This window comes from Amblyomma maculatum, unplaced genomic scaffold (assembly GCF_055883805.1).
Source record: "Amblyomma maculatum isolate TAMU_Amacu unplaced genomic scaffold, ASM5588380v1 scaffold_19, whole genome shotgun sequence".
NCBI lineage: Eukaryota > Metazoa > Arthropoda > Arachnida > Ixodida > Ixodidae > Amblyomma > Amblyomma maculatum.
This window is the reverse complement of record NW_028146744.1, coordinates 1,748,203-1,774,424: the sequence shown is the minus strand read 5'-3', so window position 1 is coordinate 1,774,424 and position 26,222 is coordinate 1,748,203. Positions and strand designations below refer to the sequence as shown.

General features: G+C 47.0%; 1 protein-coding gene across 2 annotated transcripts in view; it reads right to left on the bottom strand.

The window, feature by feature from the left end:
- LOC146171568 (solute carrier family 22 member 6-A-like) overlaps positions 1-26,222 on the bottom strand; it is a 296,829-nt gene that overhangs the window by 27,968 nt on the left and 242,639 nt on the right. Inside the window, exons 9-10 of one of the 2 annotated variants that reach the window (XM_084586403.1) lie at positions 5,727-5,908; positions 2,076-2,224 (exon numbers count right to left, since the gene is read on the bottom strand). In XM_084586403.1, coding sequence (XP_084442529.1) covers positions 2,076-2,224; positions 5,727-5,908 — 331 coding nt within the window. The remainder of the gene's footprint in view (positions 1-2,075; positions 2,225-5,726; positions 5,909-26,222) is intronic. The other variant, XM_084586404.1, reaches the window with a different exon arrangement.

Here is a 26,222-nt window from a genome sequence, read left to right as displayed (position 1 = left end):
AAATCATCTTTCGCTTTCTTTCCTTATTGTCCGTTTATCCGCCTCTTCATGTGTAGGGTAGCCTGAGAATCGCCTAATTAACCTTCCTGCTATCCCGTTCTTCTGTTTCTTTCTCTTTCTCGGACATCTTTTACGTTTCGCAAGAGCTTTTGGCACGCCAGCGCATAAAAATTTAACTGACTAGGTGTAAGGCCCAGCGTATGCCTTCCACTTCGTGTGTGCACGTGTGGAAGACTCTCTCTCTCTCTCTCTCCATCCATCTATCTCTCTCTCTGCACTGCTTTTCGCGCTCTACACAACTCAAGTTGACACAATTTGTTAGAAACTTAAGCAGACTTGGTGACTTGACGGTAGTTGGTCATAACGCAGCTTTTCAAAAAACGTGGTTAGCACAGCCAGTACCTAACAGTAATTGATACTTTGAGACAGCGAGCGTTGTCCTCAGAGATGGACATTACAGTGCTGGAGCTATAGTTCGGAAATCTGTATCTATTCCTTCTGTCTAGGACCAAGTCCTTAAACGTTTGAGTTCCTGCAAAAGGTATTTGCCCGTGTGTGTGGGCTGCCTGTACACACTCGTCACGAAACCATTTTTTGTTCTTTCGACGAGGACGTCAAGGAAGAGGAGGCGTCCGTTGATTGCTTCTTCCACAGTGAACAGTACGCTGAGCGAGTTCAAGTGCCACAGTAACCTTTCGGCGTCCTGTCGTCGGATGAAACACAAACAGAAGAAACAACCTTGGTGTAGGGACGAATGACGTGAGCGGACAGTTTTCGATCGTTTCTAGGGCCATGTTGACACGGACCACGTCGACAGAAATACTCATTACTTCAGAATGCTAGTTAGTTATTTAGTTAATTGCTTAGTTTTATTGGATTTTATGGCACAAAAGCGACGAGGGCTATGCTGTGCCAAACACAAGGTTAAAATATAATGGTGGCGTCTTTGAGTAACTTAGAAATCTGTGCATATTTGACAAGTGATTATTCACCTAAAACGAGCCTTGTGTGTAATGGGATGTGTGCCTTGCAATATAGTGTAAAAGATTTTTTCCTTATATCTTCGAGTGCTGTACAAGAAATGAAAAGGTGGTTCACTGTTTGTTAATCTCCTTTCACAGAGGGGTTTGTCTTGTTTTGTCAGCAACAAATCGTGAGTGAGGTGGCTACGTCTGATGCGTAAGCGACATAAGGTTACGTCTTTAAAACGTTCCGGATATCTACGGCATTCCCATCCCGATAAAAAGGGGTCTACAGAAAGTAATTTGTTGTTTACTTGTTCGTTCCATGTAGCGTGCCATTTACTTCTAAATTTGCTGTATACTAGCTTTAAAACGTACATATGTAGCATGCTCTCTGATCTAATTTGAACAAATCGGGCTTGTGCAGCACATACATTCGCATTCTTATTGCCCTAAATTCCAACATGGCTAGGTAGCCAGCAGAACTTTATGTTGTGTTTTCGAGATGTGATTTTGGGAGAATATAAGTGCTCAGAAGGAGACCTTGCCCATGCGCCGCCCAAGGCAAGGTCAAAGAGGCGTGACGACTCCTCGTACTCCTGCAAAACTTGGCTTAACTTGTGGATAGACCTCGCTTTATGGATTGTGGCATTCATCCCGCACCCGAAAAGCCTCTCCCACTGCTAGGCCTCATTTGCAACAACCAAGAGCTGGGAAATGATTGTCAGCTGGAGGATGATTATGTACGAGAAACTAAAAAGCGCTACTTAAGTGTCCATATAATGCATGTCTCTCAAATTATTTACCTCAGTATATGCCAAACGGAAATACCCGAGAAGCTGCGTTCAAGTCTCGCATTACCGAGTGTCGTGCCAATTATTTATCTTCAAGACGCTCAACGTCTTGTAAGGTATTGAAACTCCTGCGCACTTTTAGCCGGACGCCTAGCTTAAAGTAATATTTTGCACATATTTTGGTATGTTTGTATACTTCATATGTCGCATCATTGTTCCGAATCCCTTAAACTGCTCAAAGTACCATAGTCATGGAATTTACTAAGAAGTAAAAAGTATGTTTCGAAGTTTCTCCTGTCTGACAGGAGAACAAGCTTACTTCATCTCGAATCCGAGGTCATTGGCCTCTTCGAACGTGTCTGGAAGAGGCCTGCCCAATGTTTCCGGTAGGAAGCAGGCAGCGGCAGCTCCTGACAGCCCGGCGCCACTGAGAACGATGGTGGGTGCTATGTTGTGTACATGGATGCCCTGCAGTGGAAACCCTTCACAATCAGGACGTGAACACTAGCTGTACCATCACGTAGCTCAGTCTTGATGCTGAAGTCAGCAAATACTCCTCGACTTTAGAGATCAGTTCTTGTTAGTATAATGGGAAGCAAGCGTGATCAATCAATACATGCCATTCAATCGTTGGCGTCGCTCTTCTTTGATCCACTGAGGCTGCGCAGGGCTTTTCTCTAAAAACAAGGTAGCAAATCGCAATAGAGAGCATATTCAAGGAAAAAATACACGCCTCATAGCAACCCAGGAACGGAAGGGTATGTTTCTTAAAGTACGTAGGCAAATGTGTTCAGGTTGCTTCCCTTGTATACGCATTAAATAAAAGTCAAATATTCAAAAAAACTGAGTGACCGCTTAGGTTACTCCAACAACACAAAATGACTTATTTATTTGCTTCTTTGATCGGTCCTGTTTTTACAGTCGACTCAAAACGGCCTCGTCCGCCAGGCCAAAGGAAAAGGTGCACGTCATGTTTGGTATCGAAACCGCTTTTCGGCACGTGGCGCCATCTGGCTTGGAGCTACCGCTACCTAAAGCAGCGAAAACTCCCCTTTGCGTTTCTGCCTTCGCAACGTGTAACTTGGAAGTTTCACAACTGAAATTAATGGCGCCTTTAAGCAACGCTCACACGAAGGAGAAAACTAGAATTGTCCATCATCGGTGAAGCAGTAAAATGAGCACCATGAAGGTTCTTGAGTCCAGAGTTAACGGACAGACCCCAGACGTGGCTGATTTGCGGACTGAGTGTAGTAAAAACTACGCGATGTTTTCCTTAATTAAAAACCATCTCGTCTTAATTATTGACAGGTACCTACCAGCACGGCGAAATTGAAAGGGCGTTTTCCTATATCTATAATTGTAGCATTGATTAGGGAACCAGAAACTTCTGGTTTACGTTTTGGAAACGGGGGGACATTTTTTAATGTCATGAAGCCAGTTGAGATCTTCGCATGGATCTTCCCTGCGCTGGGCGGATGAAGCGCCATATCACAGCGCCTGTTAGATCAACAGCATGTAGGGATTCAGTGGCACCCTGTTCCGCTTCTAGAAGAATTACTGCACGAGCGGTGCCAATCACAAGAGACCAAGGGCAGACGGCGTGGAATTCTTTTGGATTAAAAGACACATGCATTCACTCTCCTTGTCGCCACCACAGTTAAGTTCCTGCGGGTGACGGAGTCAATCGCTCCTGATTTCGACTGCGTAACTGCGGCGCATCTCCATCGACATCTTCCTGGGCGCATTGATAATATACGCTTCACTGCATCATCTTCACGTCGCTAGAGTGCCGGTTAATGTTTAGTACTGATAATCACGGATGAGGTGAAATGAAAAGGTCGTTTTGAGTGCTTCTTCTTCCTTACAATGCATCTTACAATCGCGTGAAATGACAACTGACAAGGAAGAAGGCAACAGGAGGGAGCGCGGAAGTTCTGATCGTATTACACAGGTGCGCCACATTTCGCAATCTGATGGGGACCGAGCAGCTAATCGTAAGAGAGCATTGGCACGCTGGCGCATGTGGGATAGCATTTTATTCGGGTATGAAAATTCTTTATCAGATAAGGAGACGATACAAGAGCCAGATTTCTCGTTAATGGCTTCGTAAATTTCTCTCCGCGAATTTTTTCAAGCCTCTAATTTAGTGAAACCTAAGTATGGCTTTTATGCAACGGCCACTTTTTCCTACCTCAACTGCATTAAGAAGGAATCTGGCTCTTGCATCAATAAAACGGCGGTTTTTTTATCCGATGAAGGCTTTTCATATCAGTATAAAATACTGTCCCCTACACCCCAGCGTGCAATATTCTGTGATGCTTACGTGTTGCCGTGTGATTGCGGTTACTGTGTGAATGTGACGCACCGTGTAATTAATCCAGTTGAAGCTCCTGTTGTATTCTTCCTTGTCCGTTGTTATTTGGCGCAGTCGTAAGATGCATTCTAATACCAATTGCCAACTAGTGCGCTTTTTTATTTTTGGTACGTTTATTACTCTTTCATTGTTCCCAGAGGCGTGGCATCCTCACTTTGTAGAGTGTACTGTATTTTGAAACCTGACATGGTGGTGGCAGGCACAAGAAAAAAATAAATTATTGAGCGGAATTTGTAATCCAATAAATTATTTGTTCCGGCTCCACCGACTAGTTGACTATGGCCAAGTAGAAGAGCGAAGTCCACCTGAGAGAAAGAAAAACTGAAGCATAGTAAGTTCTGCACCAAGTTTAATCGTCCGCATTCACATGCCCATTTTGAAAAGTTGGAAGAAATAATTATTGAAACACTTGCAATCTCGCACTTGCCTCCTATTGCTTGCACTTGTATCCTAGGGCGTTACCGCTATATGGTTGTTCAAGCCGAAACCGCTTACAAGAGGGATAATTTCAGTGAAGCACTATCGAATATATTGAGATCGTCAGCCCGATTTCATTTCTTACTACGCTCCCGCAACTGGATCAAAGGAGGCTGTAGTATTGCTGAAAACCAAGCTCACAGAATAATGAAGGGGTGAGGCCGTGGTTGGCAGCCTGCTCAAGCGAGGCCGTTCTACCTCCACATCTCTGCAGCAGAACCCGACTGGGGCGTTCTGCGCTCGACTCTCACAGAATGCGTGGAGCGAGGGTCGACTGCGGCCTCTACCTAATACCTAATACCTCTAACTAATACCGCCTGTAGAGGCGGGTAGTTTGCATTCTCAAATCGCAGCACGGCAACAGCAAGAAGATGGCATCGTCGGTGGTTGAAGACAACGCTGCTACAGCCTCTCACAGTGAGAGTTTATTTTGTCCAATCCATACTCATATCTGATCCAGTTGCTTGAGTGCGTCAATTATTGTATCGCTACATACTTCTCTATAGAGAAACTTGATGCGTTACCTTCTATCGTCATTGAAAAGGCCTGCTTCATCTGATAATGTGTTGCACGTACATGCATCAGTTACTTGCGTCGTTTATGCCTATTGAGTGCGCTAAATCTATTAAAAATATGCATTTTATAAATATTCAGCCATCAAAGCAGCTAACCCACATGAAGTAAACGTTTGTCATTCATGCGTAAGCTCACCCTTCCACTAAGATTTTCGTTTTTTTTTTTTTTAAATCCTAAACCAGTATTTAGGGACATCCAGGAAAGGTCCACTCTAGAATATACGGGAAATGTTTTCCTATGTTGGCAGCACTGCTTACGCAAGTGTTGCTTCTATATTTGACCAAGTCTGCTCTCTTGACGCAAATTTTTTGAACGACGAATGCACCAAATGTTTTCAAAACATTAGAAGGATTTACAAAATTTTCGATGCGTTGCCGTGCGGCTTTCATCACATTTTCTTTTTATCTGCGCCATGTGGCGCTGAATTTCTGGTTTATCGCAATGATCAAACTCCTCAGTCGAAGTCGCCGCATGCAGAAATGTCATACATTTTCGGTTGTAAGCATCTTGACGCATTCTCCCGGATTTCGAATAGCAGCTTACCAGGTCCCTCATGAATGGTGCCACGATTCCCCCGATGCGACCCATTGTGAAGCAGACAGCGAACCCGAAGCTCCTCGTAGCCGTGGGGAAGAGCTCCATAGTGTAGACCCACTTGATGGCACCCGATATGACCAGGAGAAAACGAGACGTCATGTTCAAGCCCAATCGTAGCCACACGTGTTCTGCAAAGAAAATGCCAACATCAAACAACCTGCGCCCCGAGAATGAACGAAAAAAACCTGGATCGACACCTTAAGCGTCTTATTAGTTATTGCTGGCCTTACCACTGCTTGAACCGGTTTAGCAGCCACCTAAATCGAGCCCTCAGCGTGTAGAAGAGATATAGGCAACATACTCTATCTAGGGCCGTAGTTAAACGAAAACATATTGTAGAAAAAAAGAAGCAAGTTGATCTCTGTTTCTATTGCTAATAAACGTTTCAACTGAGCGCCAAAAATGAAAATAGAGCTAGGAAATATGAATTTATGGTTTTCCCGGCCTAACCGCTCCACGGTTAGCGTGCGCCGTGACAGGTTGAGGTTGCAGTGTGCTCTTGGGGCAAGGCGATGTGTGGAAAACGTTGGACATTTTAAAGGTTGGAGAGAGATTAGGAGAAGCGAATGGAGGCTTCGGACTGGTCGACAGTGACTTTTGCATCGAATAAAGACACCCGCTCACACGAACAAGTCTAGACATGTCTAAAGAAAGGCACAAAACGCCGGGTCTGCTTGTACGAGCACCTTGTCCAGCCATTTCTGTAAATAGAGAGGCTGAAATTTACTGTTAAAAAGCCTCAACTCTTACGCTATTGACAAATCAACCAAATTTTCCTCTGCATATATATATATATATATATATATATATATATATATATATATATACAGATTAATCAAGGGGAAATGAGGGTGCTCGTTATAATACATGAAAGAAAGAAGCCAACAGTCGGCGAGGCCAAGGAAAGCGTTGGGGATGGTACTTTGTCTTTTTTTTTTGATGTTTACTTGGATAATCACAGAAATTAGTAATGTAATCTGTTAAGGGAAAGGTAATTAGACACAAAGTAGAAGAAAAAACAACGTGCCGATGGTGGGCTCCGAACCCACGACCTCCGAATAACGCGTCCGGTGCTCTTCCAACTGAGCTACGGTTCGGATCCCACCATCGGCACGTTGTTTTTTCTTCTACTTTGTGTCTAATTATCTTTCCCTTAACAGATTACATTACTAATTTCTGTGATTATCCAAGTAAGCATAAAAAAAAAGACAAAGTACCATGGCCTCGCCGACTGTTGGCTTCTTTCTTTCATGTATTATAACGAGCACCCTCATTTCCCCTTGATTGATCTGCTGTAGCTTACGGGGGTCTCGGTTCTGGCAGTCTTGAAGCCATAGGTAGCGTAAGAGGGTTCTAGCACAGCTTTCGCCCTCGCTCTTGATCACGTTCTACGTGACGCTGGCGGTAACAAAGGACGTCCCACGTCCACCGCTATGGCTGAGGGTGGCGCTGGTGAACACTCTCAGGGTTCGTATACAGACAACATAAATACCCAAGAAAGTAGCAGGGGGGACAGCGGCCGATGTAGCTCAGTTGGAAGAGCACCGGACGCGTTATTCGGAGGTCGTGGGTTCGGATCCCACCATCGGCACGTTGTTTTTTCTTCTACTTTGTGTCTGATTATCTTTCCTTTAACAGATTACATTACTAATTTCTGTGATTATCTAAGTAAACATAAAAAAAAAGACAAAGTACCATCCCCAACGCTTTCCGTGGCCTCGCCGACTGTTGGCTTCTTTCTTTCATGTATTATAACGAGCACCCTCATTTCTCCTTGATTGATCTGCTTGTAGCTTACGGGGGTCTAGGTTCTGGCAGTCTTGAAGCCATAGGTAGCGTAAGAGGGTTCTAGCACAGCTTTCGCCCTCGCTCTTGATCACGTTCTACGTGACGCTGGCGGTAACAAAGGACGTCCCACATCCGCCGCTACGGCTGAGGGTGGCGCTGGTGAACACTCTCAGGGTTCGTATACAGACAACATAAATACCCAAAAGTAGCAGGGGGGACAGCGGCCGATGTAGCTCAGTTGGAAGAGCACCGGACGCGTTATTCCGAGGTCGTGGGTTCGGATCCCACCATCGGCACGTTGTTTTTTCTTCTACTTTGTGTCTAATTATCTTTCCCTTAACAGATTACATTACTAATTTCTGTGATTATCCAAGTAAACATAAAAAAAAAGACAAAGTACCATCCCCAACGCTTTATATGGCCTCGCCGACTGTTGGCTTCTTTCTTTCATGTATTATAACGAGCACCCTCATTTCCCCTTAATTGATCTGCTTGTATCTTACGGGGGTCTCGGTTCTGGCAGTCTTGAAGCCATAGGTAGCGTAAGAGGGTTCTAGCACAGCTTTCGCCCTCGCTCTTGATCCCGTTCTACGTGACGCTGGCGGTAACAAAGGACTTCCCACGTCCGCCGCTATGGCTGAGGGTGGCGCTGGTGAACACTCTCAGGGTTCGTATACAGACAACATAAATACCCAAGAAAGTAGCAGGGGGGACAGCGGCCGATGTAGCTCAGTTGGAAGAGCACCGGACGCGTTATTCGGAGGTCGTGGGTTCGGATCCCACCATCGGCACGTTGTTTTTTCTTCTACTTTGTGTTTAATTATCTTTCCCTTAACAGATTACATTACTAATTTCTGTGATTATCCAAGTAAACATAAAAAAAAAAGACAAAGTACCATCCCCAACGCTTTCCTTGGCCTCGCCGAATGTTGGCTTCTTTCTTTCATGTATTATAACGAGCACCCTCATTTCCCCTTGATTAATCTGCTTGTAGCTTACTGGGGTCTCGGTTCTGGCAGTCTTGAAGCCATAGGTAGCGTAAGAGGGTTCTAGCACAGCTTTCGCCCTCGCTCTTGATCACGTTCTACGTGACGCTGGCGGTAACAAAGGACGTCCCACGTCCGCCGCTATGGCGGAGGGTGGCGCTGGTGAACACTCTCAGGGTTCGTATACAGACAACATAAATACACAAGAAAGTAGCAGGGGGGACAGCGGCCGATGTAGCTCAGTTGGAAGAGCACCGGACGCGTTATTCGGAGGTCGTGGGTTCGGATCCCACCATCGGCACGTTGTTTTTTCTTCTATTTTGTGTCTAATTATCTTTCCCTCAACAGATTACATTACTAATTTCTGTGATTATCCAAGTAAACATCAAAAAAAAAAAAGACAAAGTACCATCCCCAACGCTTTCCTTCGCCTCGCCGACTGTTGGCTTCTTTCTTTCATGTATTATAACGAGCACCCTCATTTCCCCTTGATTGATCTGCTTGTAGCTTACGGGGGTCTCGGTTCTGGCAGTCTTGAAGCCATAGGTAGCGTAAGAGGGTTCTAGCACAGCTTTCGCCCTCGCTCTTGATCACGTTCTACGTGACGCTGGCGGTAACAAAGGACGTCCCACGTCCGCCGCTATGGCTGAGGGTGGCGCTGGTGAACACTCTCAGGGTTCGTATACAGACAACATAAATACCCAAGAAAGTAGAAGGGGGGACAGCGGCCGATGTAGCTCAGTTGGAAGAGCTCCGGACGCGTTATTCGGAGGTCGTGGGTTCGGATCCCACCATCGGCACGTTGTTTTTTCTTCTACTTTGTGTCTAATTATCTTTCCCTTAACAGATTACATTACTAATTTCTGTGATTATCCAAGTAAACATCAAAAAAAAAGACAAAGTACCATCCCCAACGCTTTCCTTGGCCTCGCCGACTGTTGGCTTCTTTCTTTCATATATATATATATATATATATATATATATATATATATATATATATATATATATATATATATATATAGATTGTTACGCCGCGTAGCGGCGCAATGAGAAGCAGTTGAAGCAGAAGAAAAAGCGGAGGAAACGAGGCGCGCGCAGACTGATCCGGGTTTTTCTGAGACTTGTGCGTCCGTCCTTCATACTAAGTTCATTATTATCATCATCATCATCAGCAGCAGCAGCCTGACTATACCCATTGCAGGGCGTAGGCCTCTCCCGTATTTCTCCACTTAACCCGGTTTTGTGCTAGCTGCATCCACTTGACCCTTGCGAAATTCTTAACTTCATCCGCCCAACTAACTTTCTGCCACCCCTGCTACGCTTTCCTTCCCTTAGAATCCAGTTTGTTACCCTAAGCGACCATCGGTTATCCTCCCTTCGCACTACATGTCCTGCCCATTCCCATTTCTTCTTCTTAATTTCCACTAGAACGTCGGTAACTTGAGTTATTTTCTCTGACCCACTCTGCACACTTCCTATCACTTAATGCTACCCCTACCATTTTTTGTTCCATAGCCCTCTGGGTTGTCCTCAACTTAAGTAGAACTCTCTTGGTTAGCCTCCAAGTTTCAGTCCCATAGTTGAGTACAGGTAAGATGCAAGTGGTGTATACTTTCCTCTTGAGTGATGCCGGTAAGCTGCTAGTCATAATCTGCGAATGCTTGCCAAATGCGCTCCATCCCAATCTTATTATTTTTGTTATTTCATTTTCATGGTCCGGATCTGCCGTTACTACCTGTGCTAAGTAGACATATTCGCCTACTACTTCCAGTGCGTTGCTACCTAACGTGAACTGCTGTTCCTTCCCGACGCTGTTGAACATTACCTTAGTCTTCTGCATATTGGTTTTTAAGCCTACCTTTATTCTTTTTCTGCCTACGTCATCAATAATTATTTGCAGTTCATCCCCCGAGTTACTCAGCAAGGCAATGTCATCAGCAAATCGCAGATTACTGAGGAATTCTCCATCTAGCCTTATCCCTAACTGCTCCCATTCCAAGTCTCTGAACACTTCCTCTAAGCAAGCTGTGAATAGTACTGGGGAGATTGTGCCTCCTTGCCTAACACCTTTCTTTATGGAAAATTTGTCACTTTCTTTATGCAGAACAATGGTTGCTGTGCAGCCACTGTATGTATCTTCCAGCACTTTCACGTACGGCTCGTCTACCCCCTGATTTCGCAATTTCTGCATCACCGCCGAGGTTTCAGCTGAGTCAAATGCTTTTTTGTAATCAATGAATGCTATGTATAAGGGCTGGTTATATTCCGAGACGTTTTCTATCACCTGATTGATGGTATGAATATGATCGATGTAGAGTACCGTTTCCAAAAACCTGCTTGATCCTTTGCTTGATTGCAGCCTAAGGTTGTCCTTATTCTATAGGCGATTACCTTAGTAAATACTTTATACGTAACACACAGTAAGCTGATTGGTCTGTAACTTTTAAGGTCCTTAGAGTCCCCTTTCTTATGAATGAGGACAATGTTTGCATTCCTCCATGCTTCCGGTACCGTCGATGACACCAGGCACTGCGTATACAGGGTGGCCAGTTTCTCTAGCACGATATCCCCCCGGTCCTTCACCAAATATGTAGTTATCTTATCCTATCCTGGTTATTTCCCCGTTTTCATAGTTTCTAATGGTACCTTGACCTCGTCCTTCGTCACTGGTAGAAAGTCCGACTGGTTTTTCTTACCGCCAATCTCGTTACGGTGCTGACTAATTTGGCTACTGTAGAGATCTGTATAGAACTCCTCGTCTACTACGACTATCTTGTCCATATTCGTGATGACGTTGCCCGCCTTGTCCCTTATCGCATACATCTGGTTTATGCCTATGCCTAATTTATTCTTTACCGCTTTAAGGCTTCCCTCGTTCTCTACAGCAAGCTCAAATTTCTCCATGTTATACATCTTTATATCGACCACCTTGCGCTCATTATTTAGCTTTGATATCTGGGCCAATTCGATCTGGATTGAAAGCTTTCATACTCTCGCGTTACTTAATCTAATCTTTCGTATCCTTGGACAGTTTACCGGTATCCTCTCTAACTGTCCTACCGCCTACGTCTACCGCACACTCAGTAATGATGTCTCTGAAATTATTGTTCATTGCTTCTAGGGTAATGTCGCCATCCTCGGTTAGAGCTGAATATCTATTCTGAAGCGAGATCCTGAACTCTTCTGCCCTCCCCCTCACCGCTAATTCGTTGATGGGTTTCTTTCTTACTAATCTGTTTCGTTCCTTCTTCAGATTTAGGCTAATTCAGGACCTCACCATCCTGCGGTCACTGCATCGGACTTTCCCGATTACCTCTTCATCTTGCATAATGGTGGGGGTTGAACACAGTATGATGTCAATTTCAATTTTAGTCTCCCGTTAGGACTTTTCCATGTCCATTTCCGGTTCTTCTGTTTGCTGAAGAAGGTATTCATGACTCTTAAGTTATTGCCCTCTGGAAACTCAACTAGTAACTCCCCTCTGCTATTCCTAGAGCCAATGCTATAGTCACCTACTGCCTGGCCTCCTGCCTGCTTTTTCCCTACCTTGGCATTGAAGTCGCCCATTAGTACAGTATACTGCGTCTTTACTTTTCGCATTGCCGATTCTACATCTTCGTAGAAGCTTTCCACTGCCTGGACATCATAATTACATGTGGGTGCATAGGCCTGTACAACCTTCAGTTTATAGCGCTTATTAAGCATAACTACGATACCTTCCGCCCTCTCATTTATGCTATAGAGTTTATCTATATTGGCCGCTATATACTTATTAACATGGAAACCTACTCCTAGCTGTCGCCTCTCTAGTAAACCTCGATAACACAGTACATGCCCATCTTTCAGTACAGTATATGCCTCATTCGGCCTCCTAACCTCACTAAGCCCTACGACATCCCATTTCGTATCATCTAGTTTCTCTAACAGCACTGGTAAACTAGTTTCACTAGCTAGGGTTCTAGCGTTAAATGTTGCCAGGGTGTGTTTTCAATGGCGGCCTGTCCAGCGAAGCCAGGAATTATTAGCACCCCGTGCTGCGTCACTGGTCTGACCGCCGCCGTGGTCAGTCCTTCCGCAGCCGCTGGCGACTGAGGGCCAGGGTTTTATGGAACTAATCATGAGAGGTTGCGGCGAATTACTGCAGCAGGGTGGCCAACTCCCGTTCTAGTGAGGGAGTGCGTTGCCGGAGGTGTTCACCGGCATCAGGTCGCACCCCAAATCTGTTTATGCAATTCCATCGACACGCGGATTGTTTTTTTTTTTAAATCCAGAGGAGAATTGCGTGGCACCGGGATTTGAGCCCCGGTTCCCTTGCATGCGAGGCGGATGCTTTACCGCTACGCCACCGCTGCTTTTTTTTTTTTTTTTTTTTTTTCTTTATTGCCGTGAAACACAAAACAAAAATACACATGATAAAAAAACGTCAACTACACTTGAGCTAACGCGTAAGTGGCTAAAATCTTTTCAAGTTCACTAACTCATCAAAGAGACAATGCCATTGTGGCGGATCCTGCTGCCTCATGAAAGTTTCACGTATATAAACAGCACTTTCAATAAAGTTTTCACGCGAAGATCGTGTATCTATATCTGCATGACGCACCTGCATTCGTGTTTTCCACAAACTATGGAGGCCAAGAAGCATAATTAAATCATAAGGTGCATCATCGTTCTGCACTGGTAGAAATCTTATACCGTAAGGAGTTAATGGAAGCTCCTTTTTAATTGTCCTTTGGAGGACGTCCCATAGAAAGACAGCATCCCAACACTGTAAGAAAACGTGTTCAATTGTTTCCGGTTTTTTGCACAACAGGCAATTTGTTGTCCATGGGACGAAGATACCTTTTTCATTCAGCCAGGTTTTAACAGGGAGCGTATTAGAGTGAAGTTTGAAAAGGAATGTTTTAGCTGATGGCCTCACGGGCATCTTCTTAACTCTTTTCAAAACGTCCTGCCCTGGGCCTCCACAGTGTAATGCCCGATAAAAAGGCACCGGCAGCATCACGTCAATGAGATCTTTATACAGTTTTTTTCTAGGAATGTTGTAAAGGTAATCAAAAGAAAACCGCACTTCAAGCAACTTGCACGAAAAAACAACCTCGCGCAGGTAGCCAGTCACAGTACCAGGCATGTTTTCACATGACACAATCCATTCAGGGAGCAGCCTCTGTAATAACTACGCCACCGCTGCACCTGCACCTGCACCGCTGTTCATCTGTATTAAAAGCATTTCATCGGGACCTCAACAAAGGATGGTGAGGTCCCGAATTAGCACAAATCTGAAGAAGGAACGCGGCAGATTAGTAAGAAAGAAACCCATCAACGAATTAGCGGTAAGGGGAAGGGCAGGAGAGTTCAGGATCTCGCTACAAAATAGATATTCAGCTCTTCCCGAGGCTGGCGACCTTACCCTAGAAGCAAAGAACCATAATTTCAGAGATATCAATACTGAGTGCGCGGTAGAAGTAGCCGGTAGGATAGTTAGAGAGGATACCGGTAAGCTGTCTAAGGAGACGAAATATTTTATTAAGAAACGCCAGAGTATGAAAGCTTGCAATAGAACAGACCAGATCGAATTGGCCGATATATCAAAGCTAATCAATAAGCGCAAGGTGGCCGATATAAGGAAGTGTTCCATGTAGAAAATTGAGCATGCTGTAAAGAACGGGGGAAGCCTTCAAGCGGTAAAAAGAAAATGGGCATAGGCAAAAACCAGATGTATGCGATAAGGGACAAGGCGGGCAACGGCATCACGAATATGGAGAAGGTATTCAAAGTAGCCGAGGAGTTCTATACAGATCTCTACAGTAGCCAAAGTAGTCAGGACCGTAATGGGATTGGTGGTAGGGAAAAACAGTTAGACGTTCCACCAGTAACGAAGCACAAGGTCAAGAAAGCATTATAAACTATGAAAAGGGGGAAAGCAGCTGGAGAGGATGAAATAACTACAGATTTGCTGAAGGACGGGGGGGATATCGTACTAGAAATCTGGCCACCCTGTATACGCAGTGCCTGGTATCATTGACGGTACCGGAACCAGGGACGAATGCAAACATATTCATCATTCATAAGAAAGGGGGCTCTAAGGGCCTTACAAATTACAGACCAATCCGCGCACTGTCTGTTACCTATAAGATATTTACTAAGGTAATCGCTAATAGAATCAGGACAATCTTAGACTGCAATCAAGCAAAGGATCAAGCAGGTTTTCGGAAACGGTACTCAACTATCGATCATATTCATATGCCATGAATCAGGTGATAGGAAAAATGCTCGGTATAACCATCCCTTATACATAGCATTCATTGGTTACGAAAATGCATTAATCTCGACGGTGATGCAGGCATTGCGAAATCAGAGGATAGACGAGCCGTTCATGAAAGTGCTGGAAGATATATATAGTGGCTGCACAGCAACCATAGTTCTGCATAAAGAAAGTAACACAATTCCCATAACGGAACGTGTTAGGCAAGGAGACGCAATCTCCCCAGTACTATTCACGGCTTGTTTAGAGGAAGTATTCAGAGACTTGGAATGAGAGCAGTTAGGGATAAGGGTAGATGGAGAATACCTCAGTAATCTGCGATTTGCTGATGACATTGCCTTGCTAAGCAACTCGGGGGATGAATTGCAAATAATGCTTGATGACCTAGACAAGAAACATAGGAAGGTAGGCTTGAAAATCAATGTGAAGAAGACTAAGACAATGTTTAACAGCCTCGGGTAGCGACAATGTTTACATTGGGTAGCGAAGTACTGGAAGTAGTAGGCGAATATGTCTACTTAGGACAGGTAGTAACCGCAGATCCGGACCATGAAAAGGAAGTAACAAGAAGAATAAGATTCGGATGGGGCGCGTTTGGCAAGCACTCACAGATTATGACTAGCAGCTTACCGGTATCGCTCAATAGGAAAGTATACAACAGTTGCATCTTACCTGTACTCACCTACGGCACTGAAACGTGGAGGCTAACCAAGAGAGTTCTACTTAAGTTGAGGACAACCCAGAGGGCTATGGAACGAAAAATGGTAGGAGTAACATTAAGAGATAGGAAGCGTGCAGATTGGGGCAGAGAAATAACTCAAGTTACCGACATTCTAGTGGAAATTAAGAAGAAGAAATGGGCATGGGCAGGACATGTAGTGCGAAGAGAGGATAACCGATGGTCGCTTAGGGTAACAAACTGGATTCCAAGAGAAGGAAAGCGTAGCAGGGGGTGGCACAAAGTTAGGTGGGCGGATGAGATTAAGAAGTTCGCAGGGGTCAAGTGGATGCAGCTTGCACAGAACCTGGTTAGGTGGAGAAATATGGGAGGGGCCTTCGCTCTGCAGTGGGTATAGTCAGGCTGATGGTGATGATATATATATATATATATATATATATATATATATATATATATATATATATATATATATATATATATATATATATATATATATATATATATATATATATATATATATATATATATTGTCACGGACAACAGGGCTAGACTTGACTAAAACGCCGGGACGAAGCAGGCGAAGTTCGGCACACAGCACGCGAGAGTCAACTTCAGTGTCCTCTTCTTCCAGGCGCATGCAAGAACATGGGGACACCAGGCGGCATTACTCCCCCTCTTAAAAAACGAAATAAGGGACGGAGCGCGAGCGATGGCCAATGTTAGCGAAACGAAAGACCAGCACATGGACAGCATAGATAACGGAGGCGGGGTAAGGTGCCCTACGCGACAACGAAACAAGCGCATAGCGCACTACCGCGTGAAATAGGGCTTCATGCGGACAACGTGCACGACCTCGGAGCGTGGTTGCCGACGCGAGGGCTGCACAGTACCCACTGGACGAACTTCGTAAGTCACTTCCGTGACTCGGCGCAGAACTTCGTAAGGTCCGAAGTAACGAGAAATCAGTTTATCACACAAGCCGGGCCGACGCACCGGGGTCCACACCCAAACTTTCTCTCCAGGATGGTATGCGACGTGTCGGTGACGGAGGTTGTAGCGGCGTGCATCCGTGCCCTGCTGTTGTTGAATGTGAATGCGGGCAGGTTGACGTGCTTCCTCAGCGCGCTGAGCAAACTGCTCGGCGTCTGGCGTGAGTGGATGATCATCTGTGCAGCTCGGAAGCATGGCATCCAACATCGTCTGAACGTCACGTCCGTAGACTAGGCGAAATGGTGTAAAACGCGTCGTCTCTTGGGTGGCCGTGTTGTAGGCATATGTGATGTAGGGAAGAATTTCATCCCAGTTTTTGTGCTGCGAGTCTATGTACATTGCAATCATGTCGGCGATGGTTTTGTTGAGTCTCTCCGTGAGGCCATTCGTCTGCGGGTGATATGCAGTAGTTTTTCGGTGGCTGGTATGACTAAGCTCGAGCACGCCATGCATGAGCTGTGCCGTAAACGCGGTGCCTCGATCGGTTACGACTAGGGACGGTGCACCATGACGCAACACGATTTGCTGCATAAAGAATTGGGCGATCTCAATTGATGTGCCCCGCTGCACTGCCTTGGTTTCCGCATAACGTGTGAGATAGTCAGTCGCGACTATAATCCATTTGTTACCCATCGATGACAGCGGAAATGGGCCCAGTAGGTCGATGCCGACTTGGTCAAACGGCGACCGAGGTGGAATAATAGGTTGGAGCAAACCCGCGGGCTTGAGAGGAGGCACCTTTCGACGCTGACACTCGCGGCAGCCTCTGACGTAGCGATGGACAGCGTCAGAAAGTTTAGGCCAATAATAGGCTTGACGAACTCGAGCGAGTGTGCGTGCAAAGCCCAAGTGGCCGGATGTGGGCTCATCGTGGCAAGCAAAAAGGATATCGTCGCGAAGGTCGGCCGGCACGACAAGGAGGTGCGCTCGATCAACAGTGCTGGAGTTTTTCTTGAATAAAACGCCATTCCGAAGACAGAATGCAGACAGGTGCCTTCCAAACTGACGGGGGACGTCAGCAGCGCGACCCTCCAGGTGGTCAATGACAGGTCGAAGTTCTGGGTCAGCTCGCTGTCGGGTCATTATGTCTGAGGCATTCACTAGTCCAAGAAACCCTCTGTCATCCGTGACGTTATCGACAAATCCGATGGGTGCCCGGGAGAGCGCGTCAGCATCTTCGTGCTTCTGACCAGATTTGTACACAATGGAGTAATCAAATTCTTGGAGGCGAAGGCTCCATCGTGCTAGGCGCCCCGATGGGTCACGGAGATTGGCCAGCCAACACAAAGAATGGTGCTCAGGAACGACTTTAAACGCACAGCCATAGAGGTAAGGCCTAAATTTCATAGTTGCCCACACAACCGCGAGGCATTCCTTTTCCGTAGTGGAATAATTTGTTTCAGCGCGGGAGAGCGTGCGGCTGGCATACGCAATGACCCTTTCCACGCCAGCTTGGTGTTGTACGAGTACAGCGCCAAGGCCGATGTTGCTGGCGTCGGTGTGGACTTCGGTGGCAGCGTCTTCATCAAAGTGCGCAAGAACAGGGGTAGTTTGCAGTCGTCTGCGCAGCTCCGCAAAAGCCTCCTGTTGTTCGGCAGCCCACACGAACTCTGTATCATCCCGCGTGAGGCGGGTCAGGGGTGCGGCTATCTTGGAAAAGTCGGCGATGAAGCGGCGGTAGTACGCACACAAACCCAGGAAACGTTTTAAACTCCTCTTCGTGGCAGGAACGGGAAATTTGGCGACAGCGGCAGTTTTGTCGGGGTCTGGCCTAACGCCTGCGGCACTCACAAGATGACCGAGAAACTTCAACTCTTTGTAGCCAAAGTGGCACTTCTCGGGCTTGAGCGTCAAGTCAGCTGACCGGAGGGCGTCTAATACTGCGCGAAGGCGTTCGAGGTGTTCTCCAAAGGTTTAAGAGAACACGACAACGTCGTCGAGATAAACTAAACAGATTTGCCATTTGAGGCCGGCGAGAACGGTGTCCATCATGCGCTGAAAAGTAGCCGGCGCTGAACATAGGCCGAATGGCAGCACTTTAAACTCATACAGTCCATCTGGGGTGACAAAAGCTGTTTTTTCGCGGTCCCGCTCATCGACCTCAATCTGCCAGTACCCGCTCTTCAAGTCAATGGAGGAGAAGTACTGGGCACGGCGAAGCTTGTCGAGCGAATCGTCGATACGGGGCAGCGGGTAGACGTCTTTTTTAGTGATGTCGTTCAATTTTCGATAATCAACACAGAAGCGAAGGGTACCATCCTTTTTTTTCACCAGCACGACAGGGGACGACCACGGACTGTTGGAGGGTTGGATGACACCATCACGAAGCATCTCCTGAACCTGTGTCTGAATCGCTTCACGTTCCGTCGTTGAGATGCGGTACGGCTGCTGGCGTATAGGGCGGGCATCGTCGGGAGTAATTATGCGGTGCTTCACAAGAGGCGTTTGCCGAATTTTCGATGACGTCGCGAAACAAGCACTGTATTTTAGAAGGAGAGAACGCAGATCGTGCTGCTGTGTTTCCGAGAGATCTGTACTAATATCCAGACGATCAAGGGATGGGCGCACATTTTCAACTTCTCCAAACGTAAAACATTCAGAAACGTTCGCTAAGGCGTCGGCGAATGCGATTGCAGTAGCGCGGAAAAGATGGCGGGGTTCGTTCGTAAAGTTAGTCACCAGGAGTTTAGATCGGCCGTTACGCAGATGGATGAGACTCCGCGCCGAGGTGACGCCGTGGGTGAGCAAAAGGGACTGGTTGCCCTCAGCGACCGCCGTTCCGTCACGTAGTTCATCGCAGTTAACAGTCACAAAAACACTAGAACGTGGCGGAATAGAAACGCTCTCGGCAGAAATTCGAAGAGGGGCACGGCTTTGGCGGTCTGCGGTGTCAGTATCATCAGCTTTCTCGGTCGAAAAGGTCACGGTGCGCTTCCGGAGATCGATAATGGCCCCATACTCCCGGAGAAAATCGACACCAAGGATACAGTCGCGGGAGCAGTCAGGTATCACAAGGCAGCTGACAACAAACGTGGAGTTGCGAATTTGGACTCTCGCCGTGCACTGACCGCTCGGAGTTACGACATGTCCGCCAGCGGTTCGAATCTGCGTGCCAGACCATGGCGTCATCACTTTCTTTAGAAGCGCCGCTAGCTTCCCGCTTAAAATTGAAAAATCAGCACCAGTGTCTACCAATGCGCTAACCTTATAGCCGTCGAGCAGCACGGGTATATCCAGCGAGAGTCTGTCTTCACGTGTACGAACTGTCGTCGGGGCCGTCAAGTCGCGGTCACTCACAGGTCGCGTTGTCGGGGGGTCTTCGTCGCGTCGATTTGAAGCGGCCTCGCCCCCTGAGGTCGCTGTCTTTAGTTTTCCCGGCTCGGACTAGGCGACCGTCGCTGCGCCATCCCGGATGAGCTGGGCTGCGAGGATGGCGTGGAGACGGAGATCGTGACTGTCGTCTAAAAGTTGGCGCCATGCGCTGCTGGGCTACGTAGTCTTCAATATCCCGGGGTCGTTGGCCTAAAGGAGGGTTACGCATGTCGATGGGGAAACCCTTCAGTCCCAGTTGTCGATATGGGCACTGTCGATACAGGTGACCAGCTTCCCCGCAGTGGAAGCACAGGCGCTGCCGATTTGGGGCACGCCACAGGTCTGCCTTTCGCTGGGGTGGTCGGCGGTTGTCGATGTACGGCTCGGGGTGGGCTGAATAAAGTGAGCCTTGGTCGGGTGGCAGTAATTGCGTGGAATCAGTCGGGGGACGTCGCAAGATGTCCGCATACGTTGGCCGACAGGACTCGGTGGAAAAGGATGGCGGGTTAGCAGCTGGTACCGAAGGCCGAAGTGCTTGCTGGAGTTCTTCTCGGACAATACTAGCGACAGAGCTGACCGTCGGCTGGGGAGCACCGAAAAGCTTCTGGAGCTCTTCACGCAAAATGGAGCGGATGATGTCGCGAAGAAGATCCGGACTAACCCCGAAGGCCGAATGCGGCTCAGTGAGCGAAGCGGCGAGTACCGGCCTGTCGTAGGTCGCAGACCGCTGCTGGAGCATCCTTTCCATCGTGATTGCTTCCGAAACAAACTCGGCAACTGTGCTCGGCGGGTTGCGCACGAGCCCAGCGAACAGTTGTTCCTTAACGCCGTGCATGAGATGGCGCACCTTTTTCTCTTCGGGCATGGCCGGGTCAGATCGTCGGAACAACCTAGTCATGTCCTCCACGTACATGGTTATGGTCTCGTTCGGCAACTGTATTCGAGAGCGTAAGGCCCTTTCCGCTCGTTCTCGGCGATCCGGGCTGGTGTAGGTGTCCAGGATGCAGCGGCAGAACTCGCGCCACGATGTTAGCACGCCTTCACGATTCTCGTACCAAGTACGAGCGCCATCTTCCAGGCTAAAGAAGACGTTCCTGAGCTTTGCGGCGTCGTCCCACTGATTAAATGCGGCGACCCGTTCAAACTGGGTGAGCCAGTCTTCGACGTCTTCCGTCTGACAGCCGTGGAAAGTCTTAGGCAGTCGTGGGCTCTGTAGAGTGTAGTACGTTGGAGTTTGCATGACAGGCCGAGGGGCGGCTGCGGTGGTGAATTCCAACGGCCCGTGCTCAGGTGGTAGGCCTAGGTTCCTCCGGCTAGCGCGGTGAACAGGAGTGTCGATTGGCACAGGACCTGAATCCTGGGTATGCGGAGGAGTGCGGGACATATACTGGGATCGATACCCAGCACCTCCACCAAAATATGTCACGGACAACAGGGCTAGACTTGACTAAACTGCCGGGACGAAGCAGGCGAAGTTCGGCACACAGCACGCGAGAGTCAACTTCAGTGTCCTCTTCTTCCAGGCGCATGCAAGAACATGGGGACACCAGGCGGCATTATATATTTGTGCCACGGCTGGTTGAAGTGCGATAAGTTTAAGCGGAACTAAAGCTGGCTTATTGTGCTCCAAAGCAAAGCACTGGCCGGCGAGATTCCTGTTATGCCAGAGGCATAGAAACGACTTTGCATAATTCACAGCAGAATTCATTCAAGACGCAAGCGTGTGTTCCTTTTCTTCGCAATTCTATTGTGTGTCTGGTTTGGTTTGTGGGGTTTAACATCCCATAGCGGCTCAGGGACGCCGTAGTTCTCACTGTAACTCTCGTTTATGTTTTAATTTTTCTTCTCGTTCGCTCCTCTGCACACTGGAGGAAAATATACTCTATGCCACTAAAGAGATAGCTGCCATTGGTAAAAGAAAGGAAAAGCGAATGTTATCGTAAATTTTTCAGCACACGGGATTCTTATATGTCGAAAAGCGGGAGCTGCCACCCCACGAACTAAAATGCGTATATCAGTCGCACGTGGCTGCTACCACAAGCAGTCAACGGGTAGAGACATCAGCCGCTGCGACGGTTACGCGAATCAACTGCAGTAGCGATGACCGTGTTGAGTGCAATGTTTTATTGCAACAGTTGGTGAGCACTTAATACCTCACAGATCACAGAGGGCCCTCGTGTAACGCGGCATATAATACAGTTGACAGCCGTGTGATGCGGACGCGTGTTCCATCGCTCCGCCGATTGCACGTGGCTACCGGAAGCGGAAGGACTGGCGAAAGCGGGAGCTTCCGAAGCGTGAAATAGATGAGTTCTTTCATTTATTAACTTTATTCTGTTTTCAGCTAGTTAGGTTAGGTGCAGCCTAAAGAATAGGTTTTAGGTCTTTGTCCTCGTGCCTAGCTCTCGTGCCGGCAGCTAGGCTTTCTCGGCGTTCATTCTTTAACTATCTTGCTTAGATAAATACTTTTTTTCTAGGCTATTGGCATTCGCAGAATTGGTTCTTTACACGTGTTTGCTAGTCGTTTCTTGTGTCTTCTTTTGGCAATTTGTATATTCTGAGAATTCGTAATAGATATAGTTCAGTCGACGAGCGCTTAAGATGTGCAATCAAAAGAAGGAAAAATGTACTCAGTTTGAGGCGCAGGTTAATCTCAAGGAAACGCGTTTTGACTCTGTAGGTGAAGCGGAAGGCAGCGACTTTTTGTGTTGGTGTTGCGTGCGAGCGCACGTCTAGATAGATTTGATCAAGAAAGGGGCAGTTTAGTGTCTCGTGTGGATGATTTGGAAAATGAAGTACGTTTCTTAAGGGCGGAAAATCAGAAACTGCTTGGACAGCTTCCTCAAATTGAAAAAAAAAGTGGCCGACTTTGTCCTTGGAACCAACGAGGACGAACATTCCAATGCGGGCCACGTGGCTGGGGCAAGCACTGGCATGGAAGGCATAAGCAAAGTAGGACAGGCGGATCCGAACCGTCAGAATTATTTAGAAGCACCTACTAAGAAGCCGGAAAAAAAGAAAGAAGTAAGGAAGAATGAAAATCCCAGAGATAAGCGAGATATTTTGGAACGTGTAAAGGGTGATAGAAGAGTGTTAGTTGGAGCCTTCCTAGGGGGAACAATGAGGGCAGTGCTGAAAGAGAGTAAAAATAGGCTGTTGAAGAATTCCGCAGAGCGAAATATGGTAATAGTAGCCGCGGGGCTAAACGATGTCCTAAATGGTGACGCTGCAGGAGTGGCGGAAAGTTTAACTAAGGGAGTTGACGAGATCAGGGAGATAGCACAGCAAACGCAGATAGTTGTATGCACAGTACTAGAGGTGCTAGGATTGAACGGAAAGCTAGAAAAGGACGTGGTGACAGTTAATCAGGACATAAGAAAGTTAAGCCTGGAGAAGCGTTTAGAAGTGGTTGAGGTAAACAGGGAGGTGCATAAAGCAGGTTTTGGTAGTGCTTTTCAGCGAGATGGCATTCATTTTAACAGAAGGGTGGGAGCAGAGATCGGCTGGCGCCTGGCAGGCAGGGCTGAGCTTTTTAAGGGGGTCCGCGAGGACTCCGTGCACAGAGGTAGTTAGAAGTGAAGCAGAATAAAGTGTAATAACGGAGGCTGAGCCCCCAAAAATGGCAAGGAGGAGGTCGAGAAAGAAAAGTACAAAAAAGAAATTTAACACTAGGATCAATTACCAAAATGTGCAAGGAGGTAGAAAAAGAACGAAATGGCTGGAAATAGAACAGCAGTTGAAGGATGACAAAATAGATGTGTACGCTCTTTGCGAGGCTCATCTCAGGCATCTAGAAGATCTGCCGTTTATAGAAGGCTACGTCTGGGAAGGGTGCAACAGAACGAGAACGGAAAAAAAAGGTGGAGGGGTAGGTATGTTGATACGCCAGGGAACAAATTGGCAAATAATTAAATCATCTTGTAAAGAACATATTTCTGGGTTTCGGAACAATTGCCGGCATAAGGACATGGCTAGGGGTAGTTTATTTAGCAACAGGACATCAATACAGGCAAGAAAACAATGATCTTATTGAATGTCTCAGTGACGATATAAGCCAGTTTGGAAACGGAGTCAATATTATTCAACTGGGGGACGTGAACGGCAACATCGACGATCTGGATGGATACACGGATTGTAACGGGAAGCTAATGCTAGATTTCTGTGAGCGACACGATCTAGTTATAGTAAATAGAGAAACAAAATGTGAAGGCCAAATCACGTGGGAGTTCCGCAACAGGCAGACGACCATTGACTACTGTCTAATGTCGTAGGATATTTATAGCAAGGTCACAAAAATGGAAATAGACGAAGAAAGGGAGTGTAGTCTGGGAAGTGATCATAAACGTATTAGTCCGCAGATGGGGCCGTTGATGAAAAGAGATATGGAACTTAGACAAAATGTAAACGCAAAATTAAACGACGATCAAATAGCGCAGATAGCAGCAGACATAGAGGAAGCAATAGAGAAAAGCCCCATGGAAGACTGGGATTATGAATAGGTAGAACTACTCATAAGAAGGAAAATTAAGGAGGTTAATGTAGCAAACCGCTGGAATGGAAAGAGGAAGCCACGGAGCTGGTGGAATAAGGAAATCAGGTAAGCTATTGAACAACGACGGGCTGCTTCAAGAGAACACCGAGAGGCAAAGAAAGCGCAGGTATCTCAGGAGGAAATCGACCAAAAATGGGAATCATATCGACAAAAGAAACTTTAGGTGCAAGCCCTCGTCCAAAGTAAAATAAGGCAGTCCACCGATTGCTGGATGGCTGACACACACGATGCCTCTAGAGGCGGAGCAAGAAAATTCTGGAACCATATAAGCTGGCTAGGAAGAAGAATCAAATAAAGCAGGATCGGATCCAAGATAACGAGGGAAATTGTTTAAAGGGAGACAACGCAGTGAGCTACATTACATCATTTATAGCCGAGTCATTTAGGAGCGACGATAGGGTAATCTCCGCAAATCAGGAAGCAACACAAGGTAGCAGAATACAAAGCAGCATAGAACTGACCAATCTAAGCTGGAAAAAGGCAGAAAAAAATGTGCCTAAAAACACATCTACAGGAATAGATGGAATTCCAATCAAGCTGATTAATGAAATCAGTCCAAAAAGTAAGGAAGCGTTGTTAAAAGGTCTGGAAACAGTCATAACGAATAAGCAAATTCCAGAAAGCTGGCGGCAAAGTAAAAAGAATTTGATTTATAAAGAGAAAGGAGACAGGATGCACATAAAATCCTACAGGCCGATTACTATAACATCTGTTATGTACAGGTTAGCCATGCAGGCGGGGAAATTAAAGGTGCAAGCATGGGTAGAAAGTAACAAGATACACGGCGAACTTCAGAACGGCTTTAGAAATGGTAGGCGCTTAGTTGATAGCCTCTTCGTGCTTACCCAAAGCATCGAAATTATCTACAGTGGAAAATAGACCTTTGTATTTGGCCTTCCTGGACATAAACGGGGCGTACGACAACGTAAGCAGGGAACTTCTGTGGAACATATTGTTACGGGGATGTACTTAATGTGACAGCACTGCGATGAGCTGAACTCGACGCTAAGACTTCGTTAGCCGTGCAGAATCTACTCCCTCAGCGTCGTTCTCTTTTTCAACGTTTCGTCGTGCCCGCGTTCCTCAATCGTCGTCTTTGTCAGTGAGCGCACTTTGGTCCCGCGTTTCCCGGTAACACTACCCCCCTCGGCAAAAGGCACCGTCCCGGTGCGTATTAGGCGTGCGGTGTGGAGGGGGTGTAATATGGCTTGAGGCGGGCGACATGTACAATTTCGGAAGTAGGTGTAGCAGTCGGTGACTTCGGGTGGAGCGGTGCAATCTCACAGGTCACGTCGGTCACTGGGCGTAGTACACGGTAAGGACCCGTGTAGTGGGGCAGAAGTTTCTGACACAATCCCACACGACGGCACGGAAGCCAGAGCAGCACCAGAGATCCGGGAGGATAGTGCACATCGCGGTGGTGAGCGTCGTAGCGGCGTTTTCGAGCTTCTTGAGAGACGGTGAGATTGTGACGAGCAATCTGGCGAGCAGCGTCGGCTCGGGCGATGGTATCGCGGGCATAGGTTGTGACGGGGCCAGCGGCGGGAAGCAAAGTGTCGAAGGGCAGTAAGGGGTCTCGTCCAAAGAGAAGATAGAATGGAGAGTACCCAGCAGTGTCATGACGCGAAGAGTTATATGCAAAGGTGACAAATGGCAGACTAATATCCCAGTCGCGATGACTGTCGGATACGTACATTGCGAGCATGTCGGTGAGTGTGCGGTTAATACGCTCCGTAAGGCCGTTCGTCTGAGGGTGGTACGCAGTGGTGAACTTGTGCCGAACCGAGCAAGAACGAAGTATTTCCTCAACAACTCGGGAAAGGAAACAGCGGCCACGGTCGGTAAGTAGTTGACGGGGAGCACCATGATGTAG